Below are 26,677 nucleotides of genomic sequence, written 5' to 3'. Positions count from 1 at the left end.
ATCGGTCAAGATTTCCATCGTTTCGACTACTTGCCTTTAAGGCTCAATGCGAACGATGGGTGTTACGTGCGGGTTTTGTCGTACCTATTTGCGTGACGCAAATTCGCAGCGTAATTCAGTACCAGCAAAGTAAATGAGATTTCAAGAAATCTCATGTACACGCTTCAGTTTTTTTCTGCACGTAAATTGACCTGCGGTGCACATTTTAAAATCTGCAGCATGTCAATTTATCTGGCGTTTTCACTTGCAAACTGAATCAGTTTAGGTCTAAAGAAAAACGCACCAAAACCTGCATCGTGAAACCGCACTGAATAAGGCATCAAATCGTTAAAACCGTGCTGAAAAAGGCATCTAAATATGCGTGATTAGGTGCGGTTTTTATCTGCGAATTTCCCAGTTTTGATACGTATTTTCCACAGCAGAATACGCAACGTGTGCATGTGGCCTTAAACTGACAAAAACCCAGATGGTACCACCTAAAGAAGATGTGAACAAAACGGTAAAGGAGTTCTTTGCTGTGAACAATCCATACTTGTTAGCAGGGTCCCTCGACAATAAGTTAGTTAGTCACAGTGTTCTCCTTATGGGACGCCCAGAGATCAGTGGCTATCTGTGGGAAAACCTGCCAGTAAGTGTTCGATTTAGAAAATCTAGAGATGGACCCGCACACGATGTATTTAAAATTCAATGCTGCTTTATTAGTATCAAATGTTAAAACAAATAAATGAAATCCCGGGCACAGAACGCCTACGCGTTTCGAAACCCTCGGTTCTTAGTCATAGCTACTCTGCTAATGTGTCTGATTTATAGATCAGTTTTTGGAAAGACATGTGACCACGAGAGGAGGATTAACCCCTCGAGATCATCAAACAGGTAATACATAAATAACGTCATTTGTGATGTGCAACCTACATTGAATATTAGAAAAGTGGTTGCTAGCATAAATGGAAACTATTATATACAGGTAATCAAGCACAGATCGGGATGAGACTACATACTTATTACATGAAGGTTATGTCTAAGAACACAGAATCTAAAATGCAAACTGTTAGGAAGTGCTACGTCGAACATTCCCCGTTAGTATACCATACAAGGGGGATGGTGAAGTGGCTTTACTCCAGTCCAATAAGGTATTTAAACCTAGGAGGGGGACTGGAGGAAAGTTTTGTTGAACAGAGGAGCGATGTAGATCCTTAAAATAGACACAGGATTCCCTAAGGCCTTATTCACACGACAGGGTCCCAGTGTTGGCCGATAAAATAGGCCGTTTTGCATCCGTTTTTTCCCTGTTCGTTTTAACAATCGGATGAATTTAATTTGTACATTTTTGGCGCACACAGAACCCCCTCCAGGCAGTGGCGCACACAGAACCCCCTCCAGGCAGTGGCGCACACAGAACCCCCTCCAGGCAGTGGCGCACACAGAACCCCCTCCAGGCAGGGGCGCACACAGAACCCCCCCCTCCAGGCAGGGGCGCACACAGAACCCCCCCCTCCAGGCAGGGGCGCACACAGAACCCCCCCCTCCAGGCAGGGGCGCACACAGAACCCCCCCCTCCAGGCAGGGGCGCACACAGAACCCCCCCCTCCAGGCAGGGGCGCACACAGAACCCCCCCCTCCAGGCAGGGGCGCACACAGACCCCCCTGTAGGCAGGGGCGCACACAGACCCCCCTGTAGGCAGGGGCCCACACAGACCCCCCTGTAGGCAGGGGCCCACACAGACCCCCCCCTCCAGGCAGGGGCGCACACAGACCCCCCTGTAGGCAGGGGCGCACACAGACCCCCCTGTAGGCAGGGGCGCACACAGACCCCCCTGTAGGCAGGGGCGCACACAGACCCCCCCTGTAGGCAGGGGCGCACACAGACCCCCCCTGTAGGCAGGGGCGCACACAGACCCCCCTGTAGGCAGGGGCCCACACAGACCCCCCTGTAGGCAGGGGCCCACACAGACCCCCCTGTAGGCAGGGGCCCACACAGACCCCCCTGTAGGCAGGGGCGCACACAGACCCCCCTGTAGGCAGGGGCGCACACAGACCCCCCTGTAGGCAGGGGCGCACACAGACCCCCTGTAGGGCAGGGGCGCACACAGACCCCCTGTAGGGCAGGGGCGCACACAGACCCCCTGTAGGGCAGGGGCGCACACAGACCCCCTGTAGGGCAGGGGCGCACACAGACCCCCTGTAGGGCAGGGGCGCACACAGACCCCCTGTAGGGCAGGGGCGCACACAGACCCCCTGTAGGGCAGGGGCGCACACAGACCCCCTGTAGGGCAGGGGCGCACACAGACCCCCCTGTAGGCAGGGGCGCACACAGACCCCCCTGTAGGCAGGGGCGCACACAGACCCCCCTGTAGGCAGGGGCGCACACAGACCCCCTGTAGGCAGGGGCGCACACAGACCCCCCTGTAGGCAGGGGCGCACACAGACCCCCTGTAGGCAGGGGCGCACACAGATCCCCTGTAGACAGGGGCGCACACAGATCCCCTGTAGACAGGGGCGCACACAGACCCCCTGTAGACAGGGGCGCACACAGACCCCCTGTAGACAGGGGCGCACAGACCCCGTGTGAAGTCAGGGATTTCTCCTGGGGCGGAATCAGTCATCGTTCCGCTTCAGAAGCTGCTGACGTCACTGTGTCCATATATGGACAGTGAAGCCAGGGACTCCTGCTGGAGCGGAATCCCCAATCCCCGGCCACAGCGTTGCCGAAGCTCCTACAGGGAGCAAAAAACATACCCTCCTCCTCACATGCACTTCGCACTGTTAGGAGAAGAATAGAGCGAGTGACGGAAGACACGGCCGTCACTTGGAGCACATTCAAGTGATGGCCGTGTATTACCCGGCCGCATAGACTTCTATGGCCGAAAATAGGGCATGTCCCATTTTTTGACGGCCGGGTTTAGGGGCCACGTTCTAGAGATCGCTGCGGGTCCCAGGGGTGGGAGCCGCATCTATCTGACATTTATGACATATCCTGTGGATATGTTATGAATGTCCCTCGTGGGAAAACCCCTTTAACTGCATATAATTGTTTCCATTTATGCTAGCAACCAATATTCTGATATTCAATGTAGGTTGCACATGACTAATGACGTTATTTATGCATTACCTGTTTGATGACCTCAAAAGGTGTTAATCCTCCTCTCGTGGTCACATGCCTTTCCAACACCTGTAAATCAGACTGTTCACATTAGCAGAGTAGCTATGACTAAGAACCGAGAGGTTCGAAACGCGTAGGCATTCTGAGCCTGGGATTTCATTTATTTCGTTTAACATTTGCTACCAATAAAGCAGCATTGAATTTTAAATACATTGTGTGCTGGGCTCATCTCTAGAATTTCTGGATCCTTGTCTACCGACGATGTAGATTTCCTGTCCGATGCACCGATCAAAAACAGAGACGTGGTGTTTCACTTTGCATCAGTGGTGAGCGGACCAATATTTTTTCTGAAGTGTACGATTTCCCTGCAGCGCCACCACATGGGAAATTAGGAATTACACAGTGTCTTCAAATCAATAGGTTTTCTGTGTAATGCAGGGCAGGTCCTCCAGAGCAAGAGACACTCTTTGTAACTACTCTTCACTCTGGATAAGAGATGAGGGTCCTGAACAGAGAACCCCCCCATTTAGTATCTCAGGAATCTGGCCCCTTTAATAAGATTTTTACTTATAATTTGCTTGACTGTTTGTACTTACTGTCCATTTCCATCATGAATATCCACTGCAGTCTGGATGTCAGCATTTCCTATGAGGAGTCTCAAACACTCTGAATGTCCGTTAATAGCTAAAAAACCAAAAGAAACAAAAACACATTTCATTGCTGTATACATACCTCTCTCCCAACAGGCATATAGTTTACAATAATACCTGAAAGACTGGATGGTTTGGACAACATTGGGCAAGTGCTTCCTGCAGCAGCAGCATAACAATGTGCTTAAAGGGGATGTCTTATCACAGATAACCAATTTTATCTGAGAGCCACTGTGGCGCCCTGCTCCTAAAACCCCTGGCAGTCAGCTGACTGGGGGGGATGAAGCTGCAGGCTGCTACACATATTACCTGGCTCCCCATTCACAGTAATGGACATCCACGTAATACATGGAAGGTTCGAGGGCCACAAGGTCAGGAGCTACTGCTTAACTGGCACAAAGCGGGGGGTCCAAAGTGGGGAAACCCCCAAAGCAAATGAAAGAGTATTCTCTAAACCAGACAGACAGTTTTAGAACAGGGACAAGTGTTCAATGCCCAGAATTCAGTATTCCAAACTTGGCTTTACTTTTCAAGTGAATAGGAGCAGAACTGCAGTAACCCACCATGGCCCCTGGCAGAAATATTGATAAAATAGAACCCCAGTAGGTGGTGGTCAGTAATTATTCACAAGTTTACCATCTCCATATCATGCCAGCTTAGCGGTTTCTGTACTCTCGACCACCATGTAACTCAGTGGCTTGAGAACATCGACAGTGGTACAAGGTATGATGAGTCAGGGGGCACCATTCTAGGGATAGGTGCAGGTCCAAGAGGTCGCACCCGCATCTATCGGGCATTTATGGCATATCTTGGAATATCTAACTGCAAGAAGGCAAAAGAATGCCCTGATTTACACTCAACACAAAAATAATGTGATTGTAAATATTAATATAAAATGTTAATTTTAAAAATTAGCCACACCGGTATAAAATAAATAATAATAAAAATAAATAAATAAATCAGACAGCATCTACCTAATGCATCAGACAGCTACTATAATATTTTTCTATAGACCCCTGCCAGCCAGCAGTGGTAACACAAACGATTTATTATGGAAGCGACTGCAGTTCACATTCCACATAATCTCTCATCACGGTAGCTATATGTCATGATTAAAAATATGTCCATGGATCCCACTCTGGCATGGCTTAATAGGGGCACAAAGATGGCCGGCCTGGGGGGGGGGGGGGGGGGGTCGCATTAGGCCCCCGTAACAATCATCGGCACCCTGTGATCATATTGCAGCCAATGAAGTGACAAAGTGTTCCCCTCTAGTGGTTTAGATGCTGTGCTCACAATTGACCACAGCAAGTGGTCATATGGCCAATCCTGACCGCCCCCCTACCGGCTCTGCTATAAATGTACGCCAAATACCGGTATGGGGTTAGAAATCGCACTGAAGTCAGGTGAAAACTTTCCCTAAACCTGCATGTATGTGCCCTAATCACCCGATATCTCCGGCCCAATCGTGATAATTTAAACAGAAAGTGCAATGGATAGGACTCGTCCTTGAATATTCTGTTTGCCGTCCGGACACATCTTTTCTCAAAAATACCTGACAACTCACGAACATCACAACCGATTATGGTTTCAACAATTTTAAATGTTCTACACAACAAACGCCGTGCCAACATTGTCGCCATACCAAACAGTATTTCCGTAAATGCTTTCTGTATCAATTCATCACGGTTTCTCAAGATCTCTGCTGCTTGTTATTCAGTAGTAACATTCATTGTTTACTTCCAGTGGATAATATTCTGTCCATGGTCATGTGATGGACACACAGGTGCACGGTCCGTTACAGTATGTGTTTTCTAATGATCCCATCACATGTATGCTTCCAGCATATTATTAAACTAATGCCATGGAGAGTTCAGTGGGAAAAGGAGGATCCTACCCAGTATTATAAAGATGGACCTAAATAAAGTGGTCAATAACTACATTGGAAAAATGTAAGTCACAGTGCAAGGCTATGTATGCCATACCTGCTGAGTGAATGGGTGTCCTTTTGACAACATAGTCTTTAACTAATATTGATGCCCCTTGATTGATGAGAACATCTACACATTCAACGTGTCCTTTGAAAGCAGCGAGATCCAGAGGAGTCCTGCCAGCGATGTTCCGTACATCAAGGTCAAGTAAGGACTGCACTAAAACCTCTAGGGCTTGGTGGTGACCATGGTAAGCCTAGCAAGAAAAAAAAAAACACACACCAATTATTAGCAGTTTGCAGCCATAAATTACACTGTATGCATTAAAGAGGTTTTCATTTCATATAAAATTCAACTTTAAACTGTCCCGAGCCTGTACGGAGCATTAGGCTCAGTTTGTTTTTTCAGGCACGTTGGAGGTATACGCTGGGAGTACTCCCCGATGTATGCCACTGTAGGGCATATATATCGGCCATTGACTTCCATTGTAAAAAAACGTATGCTGCACAATATACATTGTGTTTTTCTTGTGCCCCACTGCATAGAAAAGTGTGGCAGACCACGCTTTATATTACAGGGGAAAAAAAATAAAAAATGATATCGACGCATAGAGGACACACTCTTTTGGCCAAACACTGTGTGCACAGGAGCTATGGGCACGTCAGAGTATACAGAAAATGAATACTCTAAGAATATATCTCCGACATGCATGAAAAACGAGCCTCGACTGGAAGATGTTTTTTCATTCTTATACATTGCAATACCAGATGAATTACATCTAAAATAATCTAGAATACATGAACAATATTACATAATACTATAGAGGTCATTATAGGTGTTCACGTACCCAATACTGCTCATGTTACATGTTATTTTAATGTAAACTTTTTTAACTAGGTTATATTCAATGTTTTATACATTTTAAGATGGTAGTAATATATATATATTCCCCCGCCCCTCTGTTACTAAAGAGCTTGTACATTGCCAATCATGTATAGGCTGCCTCTAAGTGTGGACGATATATAATTTCTGTTATTTATAGTCCAAACGCATAGCAGGTATATAGCACATCTAGCCACTAGTGTTGGTCTATGTTCACATCTGCGTTCGGTATACCGTTCTGCTCCGTTAGAGAAGCAGAACAAGGGAATAACCGGAGGCGCCCGATTGCACCACGTACGCCACCTGCAGCCGACGAAACCCATTGACTTTAACGGGTTCTGTCGGCTTTCCGTCAAGATGTCAGTGGCGTTACCAGAAATAGCGTAGCATGTGGCGCTATTTTTGGCTAGATCTGCGACTGATGCCCCCAACGCAGAGGTGAACTAGGTCTTATGGGACCTGCTCTCCTTTCAATCATTACCATTATTTTACCCTTTTTCTTTGAATGCAGTGGAAATAACCCTTTAAAAACTTACAGCTAAGTGCAAAGGACTGATTGGTGCGCGAGTATCTGTGTCATTCAGCATGTCCGTACCTGAAGTTTCCATAAGCTAAATGAAAATAAAAACAGATAAACAATCTTTAAATTTATACATTCAGTCATAGCACTAAAACACAAGTAGTACCGAGATGTTAGTTTCCTATTGCATAATTATTATCACAACATAGAAAAAAAAACAAAAAACATTAACCCTTTCACGACCAAGGACGAAAATGAACGTCATGGTCGGCTGCTAGTTCCCGCACCATGACGTTCATTTTCGTCCGCATTTCAAACTGTCACTGTGTAAACACAGAGTGACAGACGCGCGCTGACAGCTGTCCTAGACAGCTGAGACATCAGTCTCGCCGGACAGCGGACCATCGCCGCTGCTTTCGGCAGTTAACCCCTTAAGTGTGGCGACGGATTGCCGTCGCCGCATTTAAGTGGTTTGAAGCACATCAGCAGCCCCCACTAAGTGATCGTGGGGGCTACCGATGCGTGTCACGGCAATCGGAGGTCAGATAATGACCTCCAGGTTGCCATGTACGGAAGCCTCGGAGGAACAGCCTCCGGCCATTCCTCCTCGGCTTCCTGTCAGTATGACAGTCACATCACAATGACAGTGAGGGTATGTGCACACACACTAATTACGTCCGTAATTAACGGACGTATTTCGGCCGCAAGTACCGGACCGAACTCAGTGCAGGGAGCCGGGCTCCTATCATCATACTTATGTACGATGCTAGGAGTCCCTGCCTCGCTGCAGGACAACTGTCCCGTACTGAAAACATGATTACAGTACAGGACAGTTGTCCTGCAGCGAGGCAGGGACTCCTAGCATCGTACATAAGTATGATGCTAGGAGCCCGGCTCCCTGCAGTGTGTTCGGTCCGGGACTTGCGGCCGAAATACGTCCGTTAATTACGGACGTAATTAGTGTGTGTGCACATACCCTCAGAGTACATTACACTACGTGTGTAGTGTAATGTACTCTAGCAGCGATCAAAGCTGCAAGTCCAAGTGTCCCCTAGTGGGAAAAGTAAAAAAAGTAAAAAAAAGTAATAAAAATGATTTAAAAAAAGTGTAAAAATAAAAGTTATAAGTTCTATAAACACAAAATGCTTTTTTCCCCTATAATAAGACTTTTATTATAGAAAAAAAATGAACACGTTAAAAAAGTACACATATTTTGTATCACCGCGTTCGTAACGACCCCAACTATAAAACTATAATGTTATTTTTCCCACGCGATGAACACCTCAAAAAAAATAAATTAAAAACTACGACAGAATCGCAATTTTTTTCGTCACCACCGCTCCCTAAATAAAGAATAAAAAGTGATCAAAAAGTCGCATGTACCCGAAAATAGTACCAATAAAAACTTCTATCCGTCCCACAAAAAACAAGCCCTTACACAGCTTTTTTGACTAAAAAAATTAAAAAATTATGGCTCTCTGAATATGGCGACACAGAAATTATTATTTTTTTTTTATAAATAAGTCATTTTATTGTGCAAACGCTAAAAAAAAGGACCAAACCTATATACATATGGTATCGCCGTAACCGTACCAACTCACAGAATAAAGTAAAAATGTCATTTATAGCGTACGGTGAGCGCCGCAAAAAGAAAACCTAAAAAACGGTGTCAGAATTCCTGTTTTTTGCTCAGGATTGCAAAAAAAATGGAATAAAAAGTGATCAAAAAAAAAAATCGCATGTACCCCAAAATGGTACCAATGAAAACGACAGATTGTCCCGCAACAAATAAGCCCTCACAGGGCTCCGGTGGTGAAAAAATAAAAAAGTTCTGACTTTCAGAATATGGCGATGCAAAATGTGCAGAGTGTCCAAAAGTGAATAAGATTGGGCGCCATTTATCAGTGCGTCACCGGGCACATATCTATGAAATATTATTTATTAACCCCATTATCATACCCTCTTATTATGCCCTGATGTACTCCGCACAGATTACACATGCCCCCCACATTATAAACTGAAATACCAGCAATACCCCAAAACAGAAACCTACCAAGCAAAATCTAGGCTCCAAAAGCAAAATGGCGCTCCCTCCCTTCTGAGGTCTGCAGCGTGCCCAAGCAGCAGTTTGCGCCAACACATATGGCGCCGCCATACCCGAGAGAACTCGCTAAACGTTTTATGAGGCATTTGTCTTCTGTGGCACAAACTGGGCACAACATATTATGCACTAAAATGGCGTATCAGTGGAAAATTGCAATTTTCACTTTGAACCATCCGCTGCGCATTAACCCCTTTGCGCACTATGACTTAATTGCCCGTCATGGTGCGGCGGTTGATGTATGGAGCCGGCTCACGTGCTGAGCCCGCTCCATAAGCTGCGGGTGTCGGCTGTGTATTACAGCAGGCCCCCTCGGTACTAACGGACAGGTACAGCGATCGCGCTGTTACAGAAGCCTGTAAGAATAACAATATACTGCAATACATTAGTATTGCAGTATATTGTACCAGTGATCCAATGATCGCTGGATCAAGTCCCCTAAGGGGATAGATTAATAAAATGTGTAGAAGAATTATATAGTTATTAGTAGTGAGAATTTTTTTTTTTAAAGTTAAAAAAACAAAACACCTTTTCGCATTTTTCTTCTAAAGTAATGTAAAAAAAATGAACAAAATTGGTATCGCTACGTTCGTAAAAGTCCGAACTATTACAATATACCATTATTTAATTTGCACAGTGCACACCTTAAAAAAATAAAATAATTGAAACCGCCAAAATCGCTGTTTTTTTTTTTTTGTCACCTTCGCTCTAAAAAAAAAAAATGTAATACAACTTTTGAATCACTTTTTATGTACCAAAAAATTGTACCAATAAAAACTGCAGCTCCTCCTGCAAGAAATAAGCCCTCCCACCGCTCTATTGATGGAAAAATAAAAAAGTTATGGCTCTTGGAAAGCGGGGAGTGAAAATCTAAAATATGAAAGCAAAAAATGGATCAGTCCTGAAAGGGTTAATTCATTTCTAATTAAGAAACCTATGACCACATGTGGGGTATTTCCGTACTCGGGAGAAATTACTTTATAAAAAATGGTTGTTTTTTTCCTCCTTTATCCCTTGTGAAAATGAGAAAATGCAACATTTTAGTGGAAAAAATGTTGATATTAATTTTCGCGCCCTAATTCCAATAAACTCTGCAAAAGACCCGTGGGGTGTAAATGCTCACTATACCCCTAGAAAAATTCCTTGAAGGTTTTTCCAAAATGGGGTCACTTTTGGTGGGTTTCCACTGTTTTGGTCCCTCCAGTGCATTGCAAATGCGACATGGCACCGAAAACCATTCCAGCAAAATCATAAATCCAAATGGCGCTCCTTCCCTTCTGAGCCCTGCTGTGGGTCCAAACAGCAGTTTATTACCACATATGGGGTATTGTCGTAATCGGGAGACATTGCGTTACAAATGTTTGGGTGCATTTTCTTTGTTATTCCTAGTAAATAATAAAAATTTCTATGTTTCAGAAAAAAAGTACATTTTAATTTTTACAGACTAATTCCAATATATTTAGCGAAAAACCTGAGTGATCAAAATGCTAACTATAACCCTAGATAAATACCTTAAAGAGGCTCTGTCACCAGATTTTGCAACCCCTATCTGCTATTGCAGCAGATAGGCGCTGCAATGTAGATTACAGTAACGTTTTTATTTTAAAAAAACGAGCATTTTTGGCCAAGTTATGACCATTTTTGTAATTATGCAAATGAGGCTTGCAAAAGTCCAAGTGGGTGTGTTTAAAAGTACAAGTCCAAGTGGGTGTGTATTATGTGCGTACATCGGGGCGTTTTTAATACTTTCACTAGCTGGGCGCTCTGATGAGAAGTAACATCCTCTTCTCTTCAGAACGCCCAGCTTGTGACAGTGCAGATCTGTGACGTCACTCACAGGTCCTGCATCGTGACGGCCACATCGGCACCAGAGGCTACAGTTGATTCTGCAGCAGCATCAGCGTTTGCAGGTAAGATCGACTTACCTGCAAACGCTGATGCTGCTGCAGAATCAACTGTAGCCTCTGGTGCCGATGTGGCCGTCACGATGCAGGACCTGTGAGTGACGTCACAGATCTGCACTGTCACAAGCTGGGCGTTCTGAAGAGAAGAGGATGTTACTTCTCATCAGAGCGCCCAGCTAGTGAAAGTATTAAAAACGCCCCGATGTACGCACATAATACACGCCCACTTGGACTTTTACTTTTAAACACACCCACTTGGACTTTTGCAAGCCTCATTTGCATAACTACAAAAATGGTCATAACTTGGCCAAAAATGCTCGTTTTTTTAAAATAAAAACGTTACTGTAATCTACATTGCAGCGCCTATCTGCTGCAATAGCAGATAGGGGTTGCAAAATCTGGTGACAGAGCCTCTTTAAGGGGTCTAGTTTTCGAAATGGGGTCGTTTATGGGGAGTTTCTATCGTTCTGGCAGCTCAAAGCTTCTCCAGATGTACAGTGGGGCCTAAAACATTTTCAAGCAAAATAGGAGTCCTGAAAGCCTCTGGGTGCTCCCTTCCTTTGGGGCCCTGCCGTGTGTCCAAACAACGCATTAGGGCCACAATGTGGGTATTTTTGAAAACAGGAGAAAGAGCGTGATAGATTTTGGGGTGTGTTTCTTCATTTTCATGTTCGCTTTACAAAGAAATCGGTCTTCAAACTAATACTTTTATGAAAAAAGTGAAATTATTATTTTTTTCACCGGATATGCATTAAATTTAGCAAAGAACTGTGGGGTAAAAATACTTACTATACACCTAAATAATTACGTTATGGGGTCTAGTTTTCGAAATGGGGTCGTTTATGGGGAGTTTCTATCGTTCTGGCAGCTCAAAGCCTCTCCAAATGTACAGTGGGGCCTAAAACATTTTCAAGCAAAATATGAGTCCTGAAAGCCTCCGGGTGCTCCTTTCCTTTCGGGCCCTGCCGTGTGTCCAGGCAGCGCATTAGGGCCACAATGTGGGTATTTTTGAAAAAAGGAGAAACAGGGTGATAGATTTTGTGGTGTGTTTCTTCATTCTCATGGTCGCTTTACAAAGAAATCGGTCTTCAAACTGATACTTTTATGAAAAAAAAGTGAAATTATTATTTTTTTCAGCTGATATGCATTAAATTTAGCAAAAAACTGTGGGGTCAAAATACTTACTATACCCCTAGGTAAATACCTTAAGGGGTCTAGTTTTCTAAATGGGGTCATTTGTGGGGGTTTCCATCACTCTGAGACCTATGAGCCTCTGAAAACCTGGCTTGGTGCAGGAAACGTACTTCAAAATTTATAAAATTATTATTCAATTTGTAAGTCCTCTAAATTGCTGAAAATTTATTTTATTTTTTCAAAAGTGCTGCCAAAATAGAGTAAAGAGATGGAAATATATATTTAATTAAAAAAATTGTGCAGTATGTGTGTACATATGTGACATATTGCAGTTAAAAATAGGGGAAAATGGTAATTTTTACAAAATTTCTTCCATTTTTCTATTTTTTAATTAATTTCCGCAAATCGTATCAGTCTACTTTTACCACTAAAATAAAGTACAACATGTGACGAAAAAACAAATGTCAGAATTACTTGGATATTCAAAACTTTCACAGAGTTATTCTCTGATAAAGTCAGACATACCAGATTTGACAAATCTGGCTTGGTCATTAAGGTACAAACATGCCCGGTCATTAAGGGGTTAAGACTAAAGGACTGATAAGTAATACTGGCGAAGATTTACTTGATTGCAGATTCTCATAAAAGATGTAATAGTGAGCTCACCCAGGTGTAGGTAATGGGACGACAGATGGGACACGGTGACGCTCCGCGACGATCAAAAGGAGCAAATCCAGTACTCAATAAGATTAATAAAACCACAATCCATAATGCAAAACATGTGTAGACGCAAGTAGTAGGGATCGCGGATGCATTTCAGGATACATTATCGCTTAGTCATAGCATGCTGTGTGTATCCCAAAATGCGGCAGTAAATCCTGCTACCTGTGTTTACAAGATTCTAGTCTTCTTTATATAAGCTCTGGACATCTTACTTTTGATCGTTGTTTCACAAAGTCAACTCCTTTCCATATGCTCTATTAGGGCGTGGGGTATTCCCTTGCTTGGGACATGTCCAACCTTTCCATGGCAAACTACATTACCCCTGCAGTGGCCACAACATGAAAAACTGCAAGGCTGATCACCAGGGGTGTAACAGCAGATCATTGGTATTTCTGAATCCAGAATCACCTCGATTAGCTTGATGAGCAAACCTGTTTAAGGACATTTTAAAGTAGTCTTGGGCTGGGTTCACACGTTGCGGTCAAAATGCGTTTTTTAAAAAAAAAAATACAAGCTTTGACCGTGACATGAAAACCCAGCATAAAGCACACTCAAGGACATAAGTACCATAGAAGCATCCCATGGAGATGGGGGGTCATTCTCGGTTGGTCTTGTTCCCATTTTAAGAAGTGGGGAGAAGCTGCACAGATGCTGCAATGTTAGCAAACAAGTAGAAAATGTACTAGTGACATAAAAATAGGATGGGGCAATAGGACCTCATTACATGAAGTTAGGCGAGGGGTGGTGTCAAGCAGCACCTGAAAGCAGCCTCGTTTTTATCTTTGCTATGGGACCCCCTTGTCCTGTATGTATGCCACTGAGCACTCCTGCTTCTATTGAGCTTTACATGTTGAGGTTTAAGCCAGTCCTTACTGAAGCACCCGGGAGATGATCTTATTAACGCACATGGATACATTAGCCTTGTCTGCTGTAAAATCTGCAAGCTGCTGGTTGGTAAGAATACAATATCACAACTATAGAGAATGTAAATCTTACTCATCAAGGGGACAGCACACTTGTTTATATGCCAATATCGGCGTAACACTGGTTTATGTTGTTTTTTTTAATAAACATCTTGTAATTGGTTATAACTTTATTCTCTTGCATTGCATCTAGTTTCAGAGGTTAGATTGTTAAACTTTACAGAAAAAAAGAAAGGGTGGCCGTTGTCACTTTCCCCACAAATTGTAATATGTTCAAATAATGACAAACATAAAAGGGACCAAGAAACACAAAAAAAGTATCTCAACCACCTTTAAAAGGAACATGCTTTCATTTTTTTTTCCACAAATAACATTTATCAGCTATCCATAGGATAACCATAAAGGTTACATCAGTAGGGTTCACACCACTGGGACCCCCATCTAGTACAGAGGAGCCCAGTCCTTTTCACAATCTGTTTATATATAAAACTGATAAAGACTAATTAAGACAAGTATTAAAAAAATGTTTGGCTCAAAGGGGTTGTCTGGCTTCAGCAAATTAATGCTGTTTTTTTGGATAATAAAAGTTACACAATTTTCTAATAAACTTTCTGTATTAATTCCTCGAGGTTTTCAAGATCTCTGCTTGTTATTTAGTAGGATCATTATTTGTTAACTCCCAGGGGATAAAAATCAGTCCATGGTCATGTGATGGACACGCAGGTGCTGGGATTGTTACAGTTACAGGATGTGTATAAGCTGTGTTTACCAACAATCCCAGCACCTGTGTGTCCATCACATGACCATGGACAGGATTTTATCCACTGGAAGTAAACTATGAATATTCCTACTGAATGATAACAAGTAGATCTTGAAAACCGTGAGACATTAATACAGAAAGTATATTGGAAACATTTCTAACCGTAATTATACAAAAAAATAAATTTGTTTGCTGAAACCGTGCAACCTCTTTAAAGAAAAAGTAGCCCTTTCTGGCTAGTGGCTCTTTAAATCAAGGAATAGATCGTGTATCCCAGAAAAACACTGCTCGGATGAGGTTAACACATCTGTACGGTCTGCTGTAAATAAATAATCGACTTATCTCATTTCCATACAACAAGAAAAGGATTTACTTACAACATCTAGGGGCGTTTCTCGAGCAATCTGTAAAAATAAACAGAATTAGCTCATCATTAGCCCAACACTTTTTGGAGAACTATCATTTGTTGGGAGGCAGATGTGGACTTCTTTGTACAGCGCTTTCAGCTGTAATACAGATATTCAGTCTTAAAGGGAGTCTGTCAGCAGAAATTTCCATACCAAACTAGCAACAGAGTAATATAGTGTAGGCTCACCTGAATATAATATTATTTTCCTTCATCACATGGGTGCCTCGTTTGCAGAGAAAATCATTAATATATGCAAATGAGAATTTTGAAGCAACGAAGGCGTCACAATTGCTCCAAAATGCTCTGTCTTTTTCCCCAGTCCATCCCCCCTCCCTTCTTTCAGTGATTGAAAGGGGCCAGGAAGCGTAATAGCAGCGTTCACGCCTGACCCTGTAGTCTCCTGAACACGTGCGTGGCTCTGTTTCAGAATCGGTGTATGAGAATGACACCTTTGACGTTTCACCTGTCTAATTGGCAGCACTGCGCACGTGCTGATGACGTCAGACTACACCCAGAAGAGACGGACCTGGGGATCGTAGAGCAGAAGAGGGCGTAGTCTGACGTAATCGCCACATGCGCAGTACAGCCGATTAAACCGGTGAAACGTCAAGGGTGTACTGCGCATGCGCCGATTATGAAGCGGAGCCGCGGGGTAAGGTGTGAATTCTGCCATTACACTGCCTGGTCCCTGTCAATCAATGAAAGCAGGAAGGGAGGGATGGAATGGGGAAAGAAGACAGAGCATTTTGGAGCAATGGTGACACCCTCGTTGTTCCAAAATGCTCATTTGCGTATATTGAATAAAGTGGTTTTCTCTGAAAAAAAATGCACCCATGTGAAAAGGGGAAATAACATTACATTCAGGTGAGCATACACTAGATTACTCCGTTGCTAGTTTGATATAGAAATTTCTGGCGACAGACTCCATTTAATCTCTAGCAGTCACGGATCATGTTACTATAGATACTACCTCAATGTCTAACAATTACCACCACCATGGGGATCTCTAAAATTGTTAAACTGAAGAGAAATATCATCTAAAATGTATATACTAGAAACATTCTGCGCCAAACTGGACCGTTCTGCACCAAACTGGAGTATATATGGGATAATTGAAGAGATTTTTAGCCAGTCATGGGGTTATGTACACGTGGGATGAAAAAAAAGATGATTAACGACCACATAAAAGCAGCATGTCACACTATACACTTACCAATTCTAGACATAAACGATGACCATAGGCAGCTGCGTAATGAACTGCATTATACCCATGCTTGTCCCTGATCCCTGGGTTTGCATCATTTCTTAATAAGTATTCCAGACACCTAAATTAACGGAAAGAAATAAAAACTTACTTGAAACGTGATCTCACATGTATTATTAAGCAATACATCATTTTCTCATAATATAAATGAACTAAAAAGAAATATTTGATCGTTGCCAAAAAGTCAAATTAGAAAATTCATTTGATTATTAGTCTTCTGTTTTGGGAATTCCATTTTGTAATTCACATTTTAGTCACTAGATGGCAGAAAAGGGCTGTTCTAATTCTAAACTGGAGAAGGAGAGGTGCAGGTCACGTTTCTACACCTGCACTTATTACACAAGGTTACTAAAGTGCAGATGTGCGCCGAATTATCAGATTTTCTGCATTTCTAAATGAATCGTAAATAAACCAAATAAGAAAACTAAATCAATATTCTTCATGTTCCAAATTTCTCTTATTGTTGCTTAGATTTCAAGGCTCAATAACAAAGGTCCAGCAAAAAAAAAAAAAGAGCCAGAATAGTGGGAACTAGTAAGGTTTGATTATTTTACAAAACACGCCTAAATATTTCCACATTTTTTTGGACACAGCCTTCAAATGATTAGGAGTCTCCATACGGATCTTCATGAATAAGTAGTGAGGGTCTGCACAAGGCACTAGACCCATTTGATCCCAATGCCAAGATTGTGTTTTTCGAAACGACTAAAAGAAAAGAAAAAAAACCCCTCTTTTTTGGAAAACGCCTTATAAAAGAAAAAAAAAACTACACACAAGAGGCAAATTGTTGAAACGTACAATATAGTTTTCATGTCCTTCTAATTACAGAATATTCTCAGCGTTGCTGAGATTACTTCTGGACAAAAAGCGCTAAGTAAGGAGCCAAAACAAGTGGTTCTTTGTGAAGGTGGCAGGCTGCGTGACCGTCAGCATTGGCCTAGAGATCGAGCCAAGAGCACCCCTTCTTAAAAGGCTACATTCTCCCTAATCCACATAAAGAGACAAATGTGATGACATTCCAATACCCTTGGCACAGAGTCCTCATGATCCACTTAATCTGATGAAATAGAACGCAAAAAATAAAGTGACATGAACACAACTTACTTGCCATCGGTGTCTGATGTAGCTGCATAGTGCAGTGGGGAACAACCCCTCTCATCTAGATCATTCACACTGGCTCCAGATCCCACAAGTGCAAACAGGCACTGATAATTACAATTGGCGGCGGCATAGTGAAGTGGAGTTCTTCATTCGGTGAGAAGGGAAAACACAATTATTTCAACAAACAGTAAATATCTGCTAAACTTTGCTATGATCAATGAGAACGAACAACAGTGCAGCCATGATAAACTAGATCAATATATCCTATTAAGGCATATGAACGTTCTAGACGGGGTCTCCAGCGCTGGAAGAAGCAGCTCAAGCTATGGAGACATCAGCACAAACAAGTGGTACATACATTTGAATAGGGACTTTGCAATATGAAACCTCCCCTACAACCTGCAGGGCACTCGCACAGCTTCCCCCAACAAAATCAGCTGATCGCTAAAGGTTTCAGCAGCTGGACCCGCAGCAATCTGATCACTGGGGTGGGGGATCGATTTATGGAGGAGATGCTTTAATTACTCGGTAACATTGATGTGACCAGCTGCGTGTAAATGGCTACAGCTACGGTGGGCAAGTATGAGGGTATGTTCACACGCTTAACCAAAAACGGCTGAAAAAACGGAGCTGTTTTCAAGGGAAAACAGCTGATTTTCAGACGTTTTTTAAGCGACTCACGATTTTTGTGGCGTTTTTTTACAGCAATTTATTGGAGCGGTTTTCAATAGTCAATGAAAAACGCCTCCAAAAACGTCCCAAGAAATGTCCTGACACTTCTTTTGACGAGCCGTCATTTTACGCGCCGTATTTTGACAGAGAAGCGTAAAATAAAGGCTCGTGGGAACAGAACATCGTAATTCCCATTGAAAGCAATGGGCAGATGTTTGTAGGTATTAGGGGCGTTTTTTCAGGCGTAAAACGCCCGAATTATGTCTGAAACCACTGCGTGTGAACAGACCCTTACAGTACAGTCTTTATTCAGTGGACCAAGACACAACATAAATAAATCTTATGCTGGTAGCGACAATGACAAAAAAAAGTATTCGAGAAGGAGCCAAAATGATACCAAAAACCCCTGAACCCAAACTTAGAAAAACAAACACTTACCTCCCAAACTTGTCTTTTTTGTTAAAGTCTGCACCGGTGTTTAACAACAAGTTCAGACACTCAAGGTTCCTGAAAAATTATTTATACATTTGTAACACATTCTGGAGACATCAATTCCAAATCAACCTGCCTGAAATGTAGGCTAGAATTCTTTAAAGGGTAACTCTCAACTCACACTTATGGCATATCTACAAGACATGCTACAAATGTGTGACAGGTGTAGATCCCAAGTTTGGGACCCACACCGAAAAGAGGACTCTCAAACCGCATGTGAGGTAGCCGCCACATCCAGGTGGGGAGTGACTGGAACGGTGGCTCTCTCCAAACAGTTCTGTGGAGTTACGTAGACAGCCGTTCCCAAATAAGTGTGGGTTACCGAGGTGGGACCTGCACCTAGCACACATATCCGGTGGATATGCCATAAATGTGTGATTTGGGAGTACCCCTTTAAATAACTGAAAAAACTAACAACCATCACATATGTGCATACGCAGTAAGGTAGGAGCGGTAGTCTACTCTGTGTGCCCACTGCCAATATTTGTTCTAAAATAAAGGTTTGTAGGAGACCTTCAAGCACAATAACTGCAGTGTATATTAAAAAAAGACAAAAGTGTTTAGTATTCTACTTCTAAGCTGCTCCAGGGCTGAATCCCCGCACGGACATGCAGCGGCGTCCGCATGAACACATTTCACGCTCCAGTTTCTCTCAAGTCCAGTGCCGTCACAGACATTGTGAAGATTCAAAATCACAATCCACATCAATGTCCACAAAAAAAGAAAAAACGTTACACCTTGTTATGAACTGCGATTTAAGGGTTCATTAATAAACCGAGAAAATGAATAAACTGTTCTGTCCATTTTATAATCTTTGCTCTTATACAATATTTTGGAGTGAATCATTTTAACTTATCACATATAACAGCGTAAGTGCAACGTACCCTCCAGCTGCAGCAGCATGAAGACAGGTCCTGCCAAAGTCATCTGGAGTATCTATAGCGAAACCTAAAATACAGAGTTTACATTTTATAGGACAGCGAAAACGGACAATGTAAACGCCATATATTCATTTTTTTTTATATACCACTGCTGGGCTAAAACAGGATCCATTTTTTTTAACCCCTTCCCGACATTTGCCGTACATGTACGTCATGGAAAGTACTGACTTCCCGCATCTTGCCGTACATGTACGCCAAATGTTTGGGACCGGCTCAGAAGCTGAGCCGGTACCATCATCACCGGATCTCAGCTGTATCTTACAGCTGACATCCGGCTGTAACGGCGGGGACCGAAATTAGCGTCGATCCCCGCCATTAACCCCTTAAGTGCAGCGCTCAAACGCGATCGCTGCACTTAAGGTGTTTGCAGCTCATCGGAACCCCAGTAATGAAATTGCCGGGGTTCCGGTGGCTGCAATGGCAACCGGAGGCCTAATACTGGCCTCCCGGTCTGCCTAGCACCGAAGCCGGTCAAGATCCGCCCGGCGGCGGAGCCTGATCGGCTTCCGTAGCTGCCGGCAAGATGGCGCCGGGTCAGGAGCTGATCCGGCGTCATCAGCGGTGGAAGTCAGCTGTACTGTACAGCTGACATCCACCTGTAACGGCAGGAACCGGAGCTAGCTCCGATCCCTGCCATTAACCCCTTCGATGCAGCAATCGAAAGCGATTGCTGCATCGTAGCGGTTACTAGCAGATCGCCAGCCCTGACAGGCAATCGGGACTGGCGACTGCTGTTATGGCAACAGGAGACACAATGGTCTCCTGCTCTGCCATTACGGAAGCCGATTTAGGCCCCGCCGGGAGGCGAAGCCTAATCGGCTTGCTGTCAGTGAATGACTGACAGATCTAATACATTGCACTACATAGGTAGTGCAATGTATTAGAAAAAAAAAAATCTGACCGTTGGAACTTCAAGTCCCCTAGTGGGACTTGAGAAAAAGTGTAAAAAAAGTATAAAAAAGTGTAAAAAAAAGTGCACAAAATAAAAGTTTGAAAACAGTAAAAGTTTCAAGTAATCAAATAAAACACAATCCCCCTTTTACTCTTATCAAGTCCTTTATTATTGAAAAATAATAATAAACCATATGTATTTGGTATCGCCACGACCGTAACGACCGGAGGTATCAAAATATTATATTATTTATTGCACGCGGTGAACAGCGTAAAAAAAACCGTAAAAAACGTTACCAGAGTTTCTGTTTTTTGGTCACTTTGCCCTACAAATATTAGAATAAAAAGTGATCAAAAAGTCGCACGTATCCAAAAATGGTACCTATAAAAACTATAGCTCGTCCCGCAAAAAACAAGCCCTCATACACCTCTGTCGACAAAAAAATTAAAAAGTTATGGTTCTCACAGCTTGGCGACAGAAAAAATACATTCTTTTTACAAAAGTAATTTTATTGTGCAAAAAGTTGTAAAACATGAAAAAGTGCTATAAATTAGGTATCGCCGGAATCGTACTGACCCGCAGAATAAAGTTAACATGTAATTTATAACGCATGGTGAACGCTGTATAAAAAAAAAAACGAAAAAAGCTGTGCCAGAATTGCGTTTTTTTGTTTACATGGCATCCCAAAAAATAGGATAAAAGGTGATCAAGAAGTCGCATGTACCCCAAAATGGTACCAATAATAACTACAGCTCGTCCCGCAACAAACCAGCCCTCATATCACTACGTCTATGAAAAATAAAATTAGTTATGGCTCCAATAAGTCAGGAAATAAAAAAATATGCAGTTGTGCCGGCCCGAGGGGAACATTTCTTCTGTTTGAAGAGGCGATTTTTCAAGGACCTAAAATTAGGGAACCAGGAAAGGGAGGGCCCAAACATATCCGCTGGAAGCGACGGTGCCCGTATTATACCAGGTCAACACTTTCCCAGCAAAATTCCCCAAACTACAAAGGTGCGGAGTGTGGACCAAAAGGGGGATAAGAAATTACACCATTTATCAGTGCGACACCGGCCTGTGCAGAAAGGATTGCTTCACAGCGCAACACACATCTATGGATTATTTTATTGTTTTTTTTTTACCCCGTTATTATACCACCTGACTATGCCCCTTATATACTCCGCCCGGCTTACATATACCCCCACATTATAAACGGAAACACCAGTAAGACTCCAAACAAAACTACTACCAAGCAAAATCCACGCTCCAAAAGCCAAATGGCATTTCCTCCCATCTGAACCCTACAGCGTGCCCAAACAGCAGTTTCCTTCCACATATATGGCATCGTCATACCCGGGAGAAACCTTTTAGCAATTTTTGGGGTGTGTGTCTCCAGTGGCATAAGCTGGGCACTATATATTTGTCACTGAATGGCATATCTAGGGAAAAATATAAATTTTTGATTTGCACCATCAACAGCACATTCATTTATGGAAAAGATCTGTGGGGTGAAAATGCTCACTACACCCCTTAATAAATGCCTTGAGGGGTGCAGTTTCCATAGTGGGGGTCACTTCCCAGGGGTTTATTTTTATTATTTCACATCTGAGCCTCTGCAGTTGTGAACCAATACTTTGTAAATCGCCAAATTAGGCCTCAATTTTACATGGTACGCTTTCACTCCTGAGCCTGGTCGACTGTCCAGGTAAGAGATTAGGGCCACATGTAGGGTGTTTCTAAAACCAGGAAACCCAGCATAATAATTAGAGAGCTGTCTTGTTATGGTGGCTCAAGCCGGGCACCACATATTGTCCACATATCTGTGGAAAAAATCCCATTTTCACTCTGCAACATCGAGTTCACACTAATTTCTACAAAACACCTGAAGGGTTAACATGCTCACTACACCCGTAAGTAAATGCATTGAGGGGTGTAGTTTCCAAAATGGGGTCACTTCTGGGGGGTTTCCACTGTTTTGGGCCCACAGGCGCCCAGAAACCAATCCAGAAACATCTGCACTCCAAATGGCGGTCCTTCCCTTCTGAGCCCTGCCGTGTGCCCAAACAGCAGCTTATGACCACATATGGGGTATTGCCGTACTCGGTAGAAATTGCTTTACAAATGTTGGGTTCTTTTTTTCCTTTATTTGTTGCGAAAATGAAAAAATTTGCGCTAAAGCTACGTCTTATTGAAGAAAAAGGATTGTTTTTATTTTCACTGCCCAATTCTAATAAATTCTATGAAACATCTGTGGGGTCAAAATGCTCACTACGCCCCTAGATGAATTCCTCAAGAGGTGTAGTTTCCTAAATGGTGTAACTTTTTGGGCGTTTTCATCGTTTTTTCCCCTCAGGGGCTTTGCAAATGTGACATGGCCTCCGAAAACCATTCCTGCTAAATGTGATCTCCAAAAGCCAAATAGCGCTCTTTCCCTTCTAAGCCAAGCCGTGTCTCCAAACAGCCGTTTATTACCACATGTGGGGCATTGTTTTACTCGGGAGAAATTGCTTTACAAATTTTGTGGTGCTTTTTATCCTTCAGTCCTTGTGGAAATGAGTAAAAATAAGCTAAACCTACATTTTCTTAGAAAAAAATTTTATTTTTATTTTCAGGGCCTACTTCCAATAATTTCTGAAAAAAACCTGTGGGGTCAAAGAGCTCACTATACCCCTAGATAATTTCCTCAATGGGTGTAGTCTCCAAAATGGGGTCACTTGTGGGGGGTTTCCACTGTTTTGTCTCCTCAGGGACTTCGTAAATGTGACATGGCCTCCGCAAACCATTCCTGCTAAATGTGATCTCCAAAAGCCAAATAGCGCTCTTTCCCTTCTCAGCCCTGCCGTGTCTCCAAACAACCGTTTATTACCACATGTGGGGCATTGTGTTACTCGGGAGAGATTGGTTTACAAATTTTATGGTGCTTTTTCTCCTTCAGTCCTTGTGGAAATGAGAAAAAATTAGCTAAACCTACATTTTCTTTGAAAAAATTTAGATTGTCATTTTCAGGGCCTATTTCCAATAATTTATGCAAAAAACCTGTTGGGTCAAAACGCTCACTATACCCCTAGATAATTTCCTCAATGGGCGTAGTTTCCAAAATGGGGTCACCTGTGGGGGGTTTACACTGTTTTGTCCCCTCAGGGGCTTTGTAAATGTGACATGGCCTCCACAAACCATTCCTGCTAAACTTGAGCTCCAAAAGCCAAATAGCGCTCTTTCCCTTCTCAGCCTCGCCGTGTCTCCAAACAACCGTTTATTACCACATGTGGGGTATTGTTTTACTCGGGAGAAATTGCTTTACAAATTTTACGGTGCTTTTTCTCCTTTAGTCTTTGTGAAAATGAGAAAAAAAATCGCTAAACCTACATTTTCTTTGAAGAAATGTTGATTTTAATTTTCACGGCCTACTTCTAATAATTTCTGTAAAAAAGCTGTGCGGTCAAAATGCTCACTGTACCCCTAGATAATTTCTTTGAGGTGTGTAGTTTCCCAGATGGGGTCACTTTTGGGGGATTTTGACTGTTTTGGCACCGCAAGAGCCCTTCAAACCTGACATGGAGCCTAAAATTTATTCTAACAAAAATAAGGCCCCAAAATCCACCAGGTGCTCCTTTGCTTCTGAGGCCGATGCTTCAGTCCAGTAGCATGCTACGGCCACATGTGGGATATTTCCTAAAACTGCAGAAACTGGGCAACAAATATTGAGTTGCATTTCTCTGGTAAAACCTTCTGTGTTATAAAAAAAATTGTACTAAAATTTTTTTTCTGCAAAAAAATATGAAATTTGTAAAATTCACCTCTACATTGCTTTAATTCCTGTGACATGTGTAAAGGGTTAAGACATTTTCTAAATGCTGTTTTGAATACTTTGAGGGGTGAAGTTTTTAAAATGGGGTGACTTTTTGGGGGTTTCTAATATATAAGGCCCTCAAAGCCACTTCACAACTGAAATGGCCCCTGTAAAAATGGCCTTTTGAAATTTTCTTGAAAATGTGAGAAATTGCTGCTAAAGTTCTAAGCCTTGTGAGGTCATAGAAAAATAAAAGGATGTTCAAAAAACGATGCCAATCTAAAGTAGACATATGGGTGATGTTAATTAGCAACAATTTTGGGTGGTATAACTGCCTGTCTTACAAGCAGATACATTTAAATTGAGAAAAATGCTAATTTTTGCAATTTTTCGCTACATTTTGGTGTTTTTCACAATTAAATACTGAACATATCGAGCAAATTTTGCCAGTAACATAAAGTCCAATGTGTCACGAGAAAACAATCTCAGAATCGCTTGGATAGGTGAAAGCATTCCGGAGTTATTACCACATAAAGTGACACATGTCAGATTTGAAAAATGAGGCTCGGTCAGGAAGGTCAAAAGTGGCTAAAGAGGGAAGGGGTTAAAGGAGGCAGTAAATGGCTTATTTACAAAATAAACTATATTTTATAGTAACTATGCCTAGAGAGCCACGTAAAATGAAAAATAATCTCAAGTAATAGCCACAACGTTTTGCAAGACACAGGCTAAAGCCGGATTCACACGAACAAGTGCAAATTCGGACGTGAAAACCAGCCGTTTTTCATGTCCGAGTTGCACCCGTGCGTGTCCCGTTTTTACGAATCCCCATAGACTTGAGTCTATCAAGGGATCCGTGAAAACTGAAGAAAATAGGACACGTTCTATTTTTTCAAACGGAACCTTCACACGGTCCATTGAAGCAACAGCCATGTGAACCTTGAAACACATGCGTCTGTGTGACGGACGGGGTTTTAACGGCCATCACGTGGACGTATACTACGGTTGTCTGAGTTCGGCCTAAATGTAAGTGCAGCCTTCTAGACAATGTCAAGAGTTTACACCAGCAAAGGTAACGACACGAAAGCCAAATTTTGTAGGTTTGTGTACAGTCGGCGTTGTCACGCTCACAGAGGGGCACTTGTAAACCTAGTGGCACTAGCACTCTGAAGGGAAAGATGGTCGCCAGCCCCTAGTGTAGTGAGATTATACGGTGACTAATGTGACTAAACTTTTTCCACTTTTATTTCTAAACTATGCAGTGAAGGAGCTGGCAGTATTGTGATATGTATTTTTTTTTATCAAACAGTTAACAGTTGAGATCTCAAAAAGGTAGAGAGAAAAGATTCCCAAAAACAAAGCAAACCTCATTGCAGACCAAAACAGTCAGATAATCAAATAGCGAATAAATATTTTCTGGCAATACGACGACCCAAAACAATCTTGATAATATGGTGTGAATATTAAATGACAAAGAGCATATTTGTAATAATATCCTCCATGTCCCTGACGGTATTTGCGGGGCTGGAACCTGTTTTCTGAGTGTTCTGTATTAGTGTTATATAAGACTACTTTCTAAGCACCTAGAAATCGTATTCTTTCATTAAATAACACTGTGCAGGGTCCATCCACTTCCATGGGACTTCAAAGCCAAAGCCATTGAGGCAAATTTCTAATTGAAGGAAATCATAAAACTTTTCTACAACTCATGTAGACATATTATTTTAGACCGGTTTATTGATAAATAAATTGCACGGAGTGTCATTGAGATCGGGCTCCAAATGATAAAACCCACCTGAAGAAAGGAGCTTTCTGCAGCAATCCGAGAATCCGCTCAGTGCAGCCAGGTGGAGAGGAAACATTCCGTGGATGCCTCGCCTGCAAGATATCACGTTTTAGCGTTCAGATATGCAAACGTTCGGAATTATTGGGCTGTTTAAATATGTTCACCGATTGCTCGATCAGCGAGAAATTGTTAATTTGCCGCTGATTGAATCTTTTATGGTCAACTGAAAAAACCCAAAATAATTACTGCAATGGCCGGGATTGGAGATAACTCAGATCCTGGCTATTTTACCACTTACATGCTGTGGTTGATAGTGACCGCAGCATCCTTGTTGTTTGGAAAAGTGGGGGAACCCCCGCTGTCACTCCACCTCCCCCCCCCCCGGCAAGGAGATCGCAGGATGTCGATGGTTGTCATGGCAGTCTGGGGCCTAATTAAGGCCCCCCAGTTCTGCCATCTTTCTGCTCCTAATATGGGGGTTAATAGGAGGGCTTAATAGAAGACGGTAAAAATTACAATGCCCCGCTATACATAGGAATTGCAGTGTATTATGCAGCGATCAAATGATCACTTGGTCGAGTCCCTTGGGGGGGGGGGGGGGGGGAGATTAAATAGATTAAATAGAGATTAGTTAAAAGTTAAAAAAAAACCTTCAAATGTTTCCACCAACATAAAAAAACAGGCCCAATTGATATCGCCACG

General features: G+C 42.6%; 1 protein-coding gene across 3 annotated transcripts in view; it reads right to left on the bottom strand.

Annotated features, from left to right (window-relative positions):
- ANKRD28 (ankyrin repeat domain 28) overlaps positions 1-26,677 on the bottom strand; it is a 134,358-nt gene that overhangs the window by 9,751 nt on the left and 97,930 nt on the right. For all 3 annotated transcript variants that reach the window (XM_075827237.1, XM_075827238.1, XM_075827236.1), the window contains exons 11-19: positions 25,985-26,067; positions 19,451-19,514; positions 18,513-18,581; positions 17,406-17,546; positions 16,251-16,362; positions 15,006-15,032; positions 7,100-7,174; positions 5,736-5,937; positions 3,697-3,784 (exon numbers count right to left, since the gene is read on the bottom strand). In XM_075827237.1, coding sequence (XP_075683352.1) covers positions 3,697-3,784; positions 5,736-5,937; positions 7,100-7,174; positions 15,006-15,032; positions 16,251-16,362; positions 17,406-17,546; positions 18,513-18,581; positions 19,451-19,514; positions 25,985-26,067 — 861 coding nt within the window. The remainder of the gene's footprint in view (positions 1-3,696; positions 3,785-5,735; positions 5,938-7,099; positions 7,175-15,005; positions 15,033-16,250; positions 16,363-17,405; positions 17,547-18,512; positions 18,582-19,450; positions 19,515-25,984; positions 26,068-26,677) is intronic.

Source organism: Rhinoderma darwinii, chromosome 5 (assembly GCF_050947455.1).
Source record: "Rhinoderma darwinii isolate aRhiDar2 chromosome 5, aRhiDar2.hap1, whole genome shotgun sequence".
Classification (NCBI taxonomy): domain Eukaryota; kingdom Metazoa; phylum Chordata; class Amphibia; order Anura; family Rhinodermatidae; genus Rhinoderma; species Rhinoderma darwinii.
The sequence above is the reverse complement of the archived record's forward strand: the minus strand, read 5'-3'. Positions and strand labels throughout refer to the sequence as shown.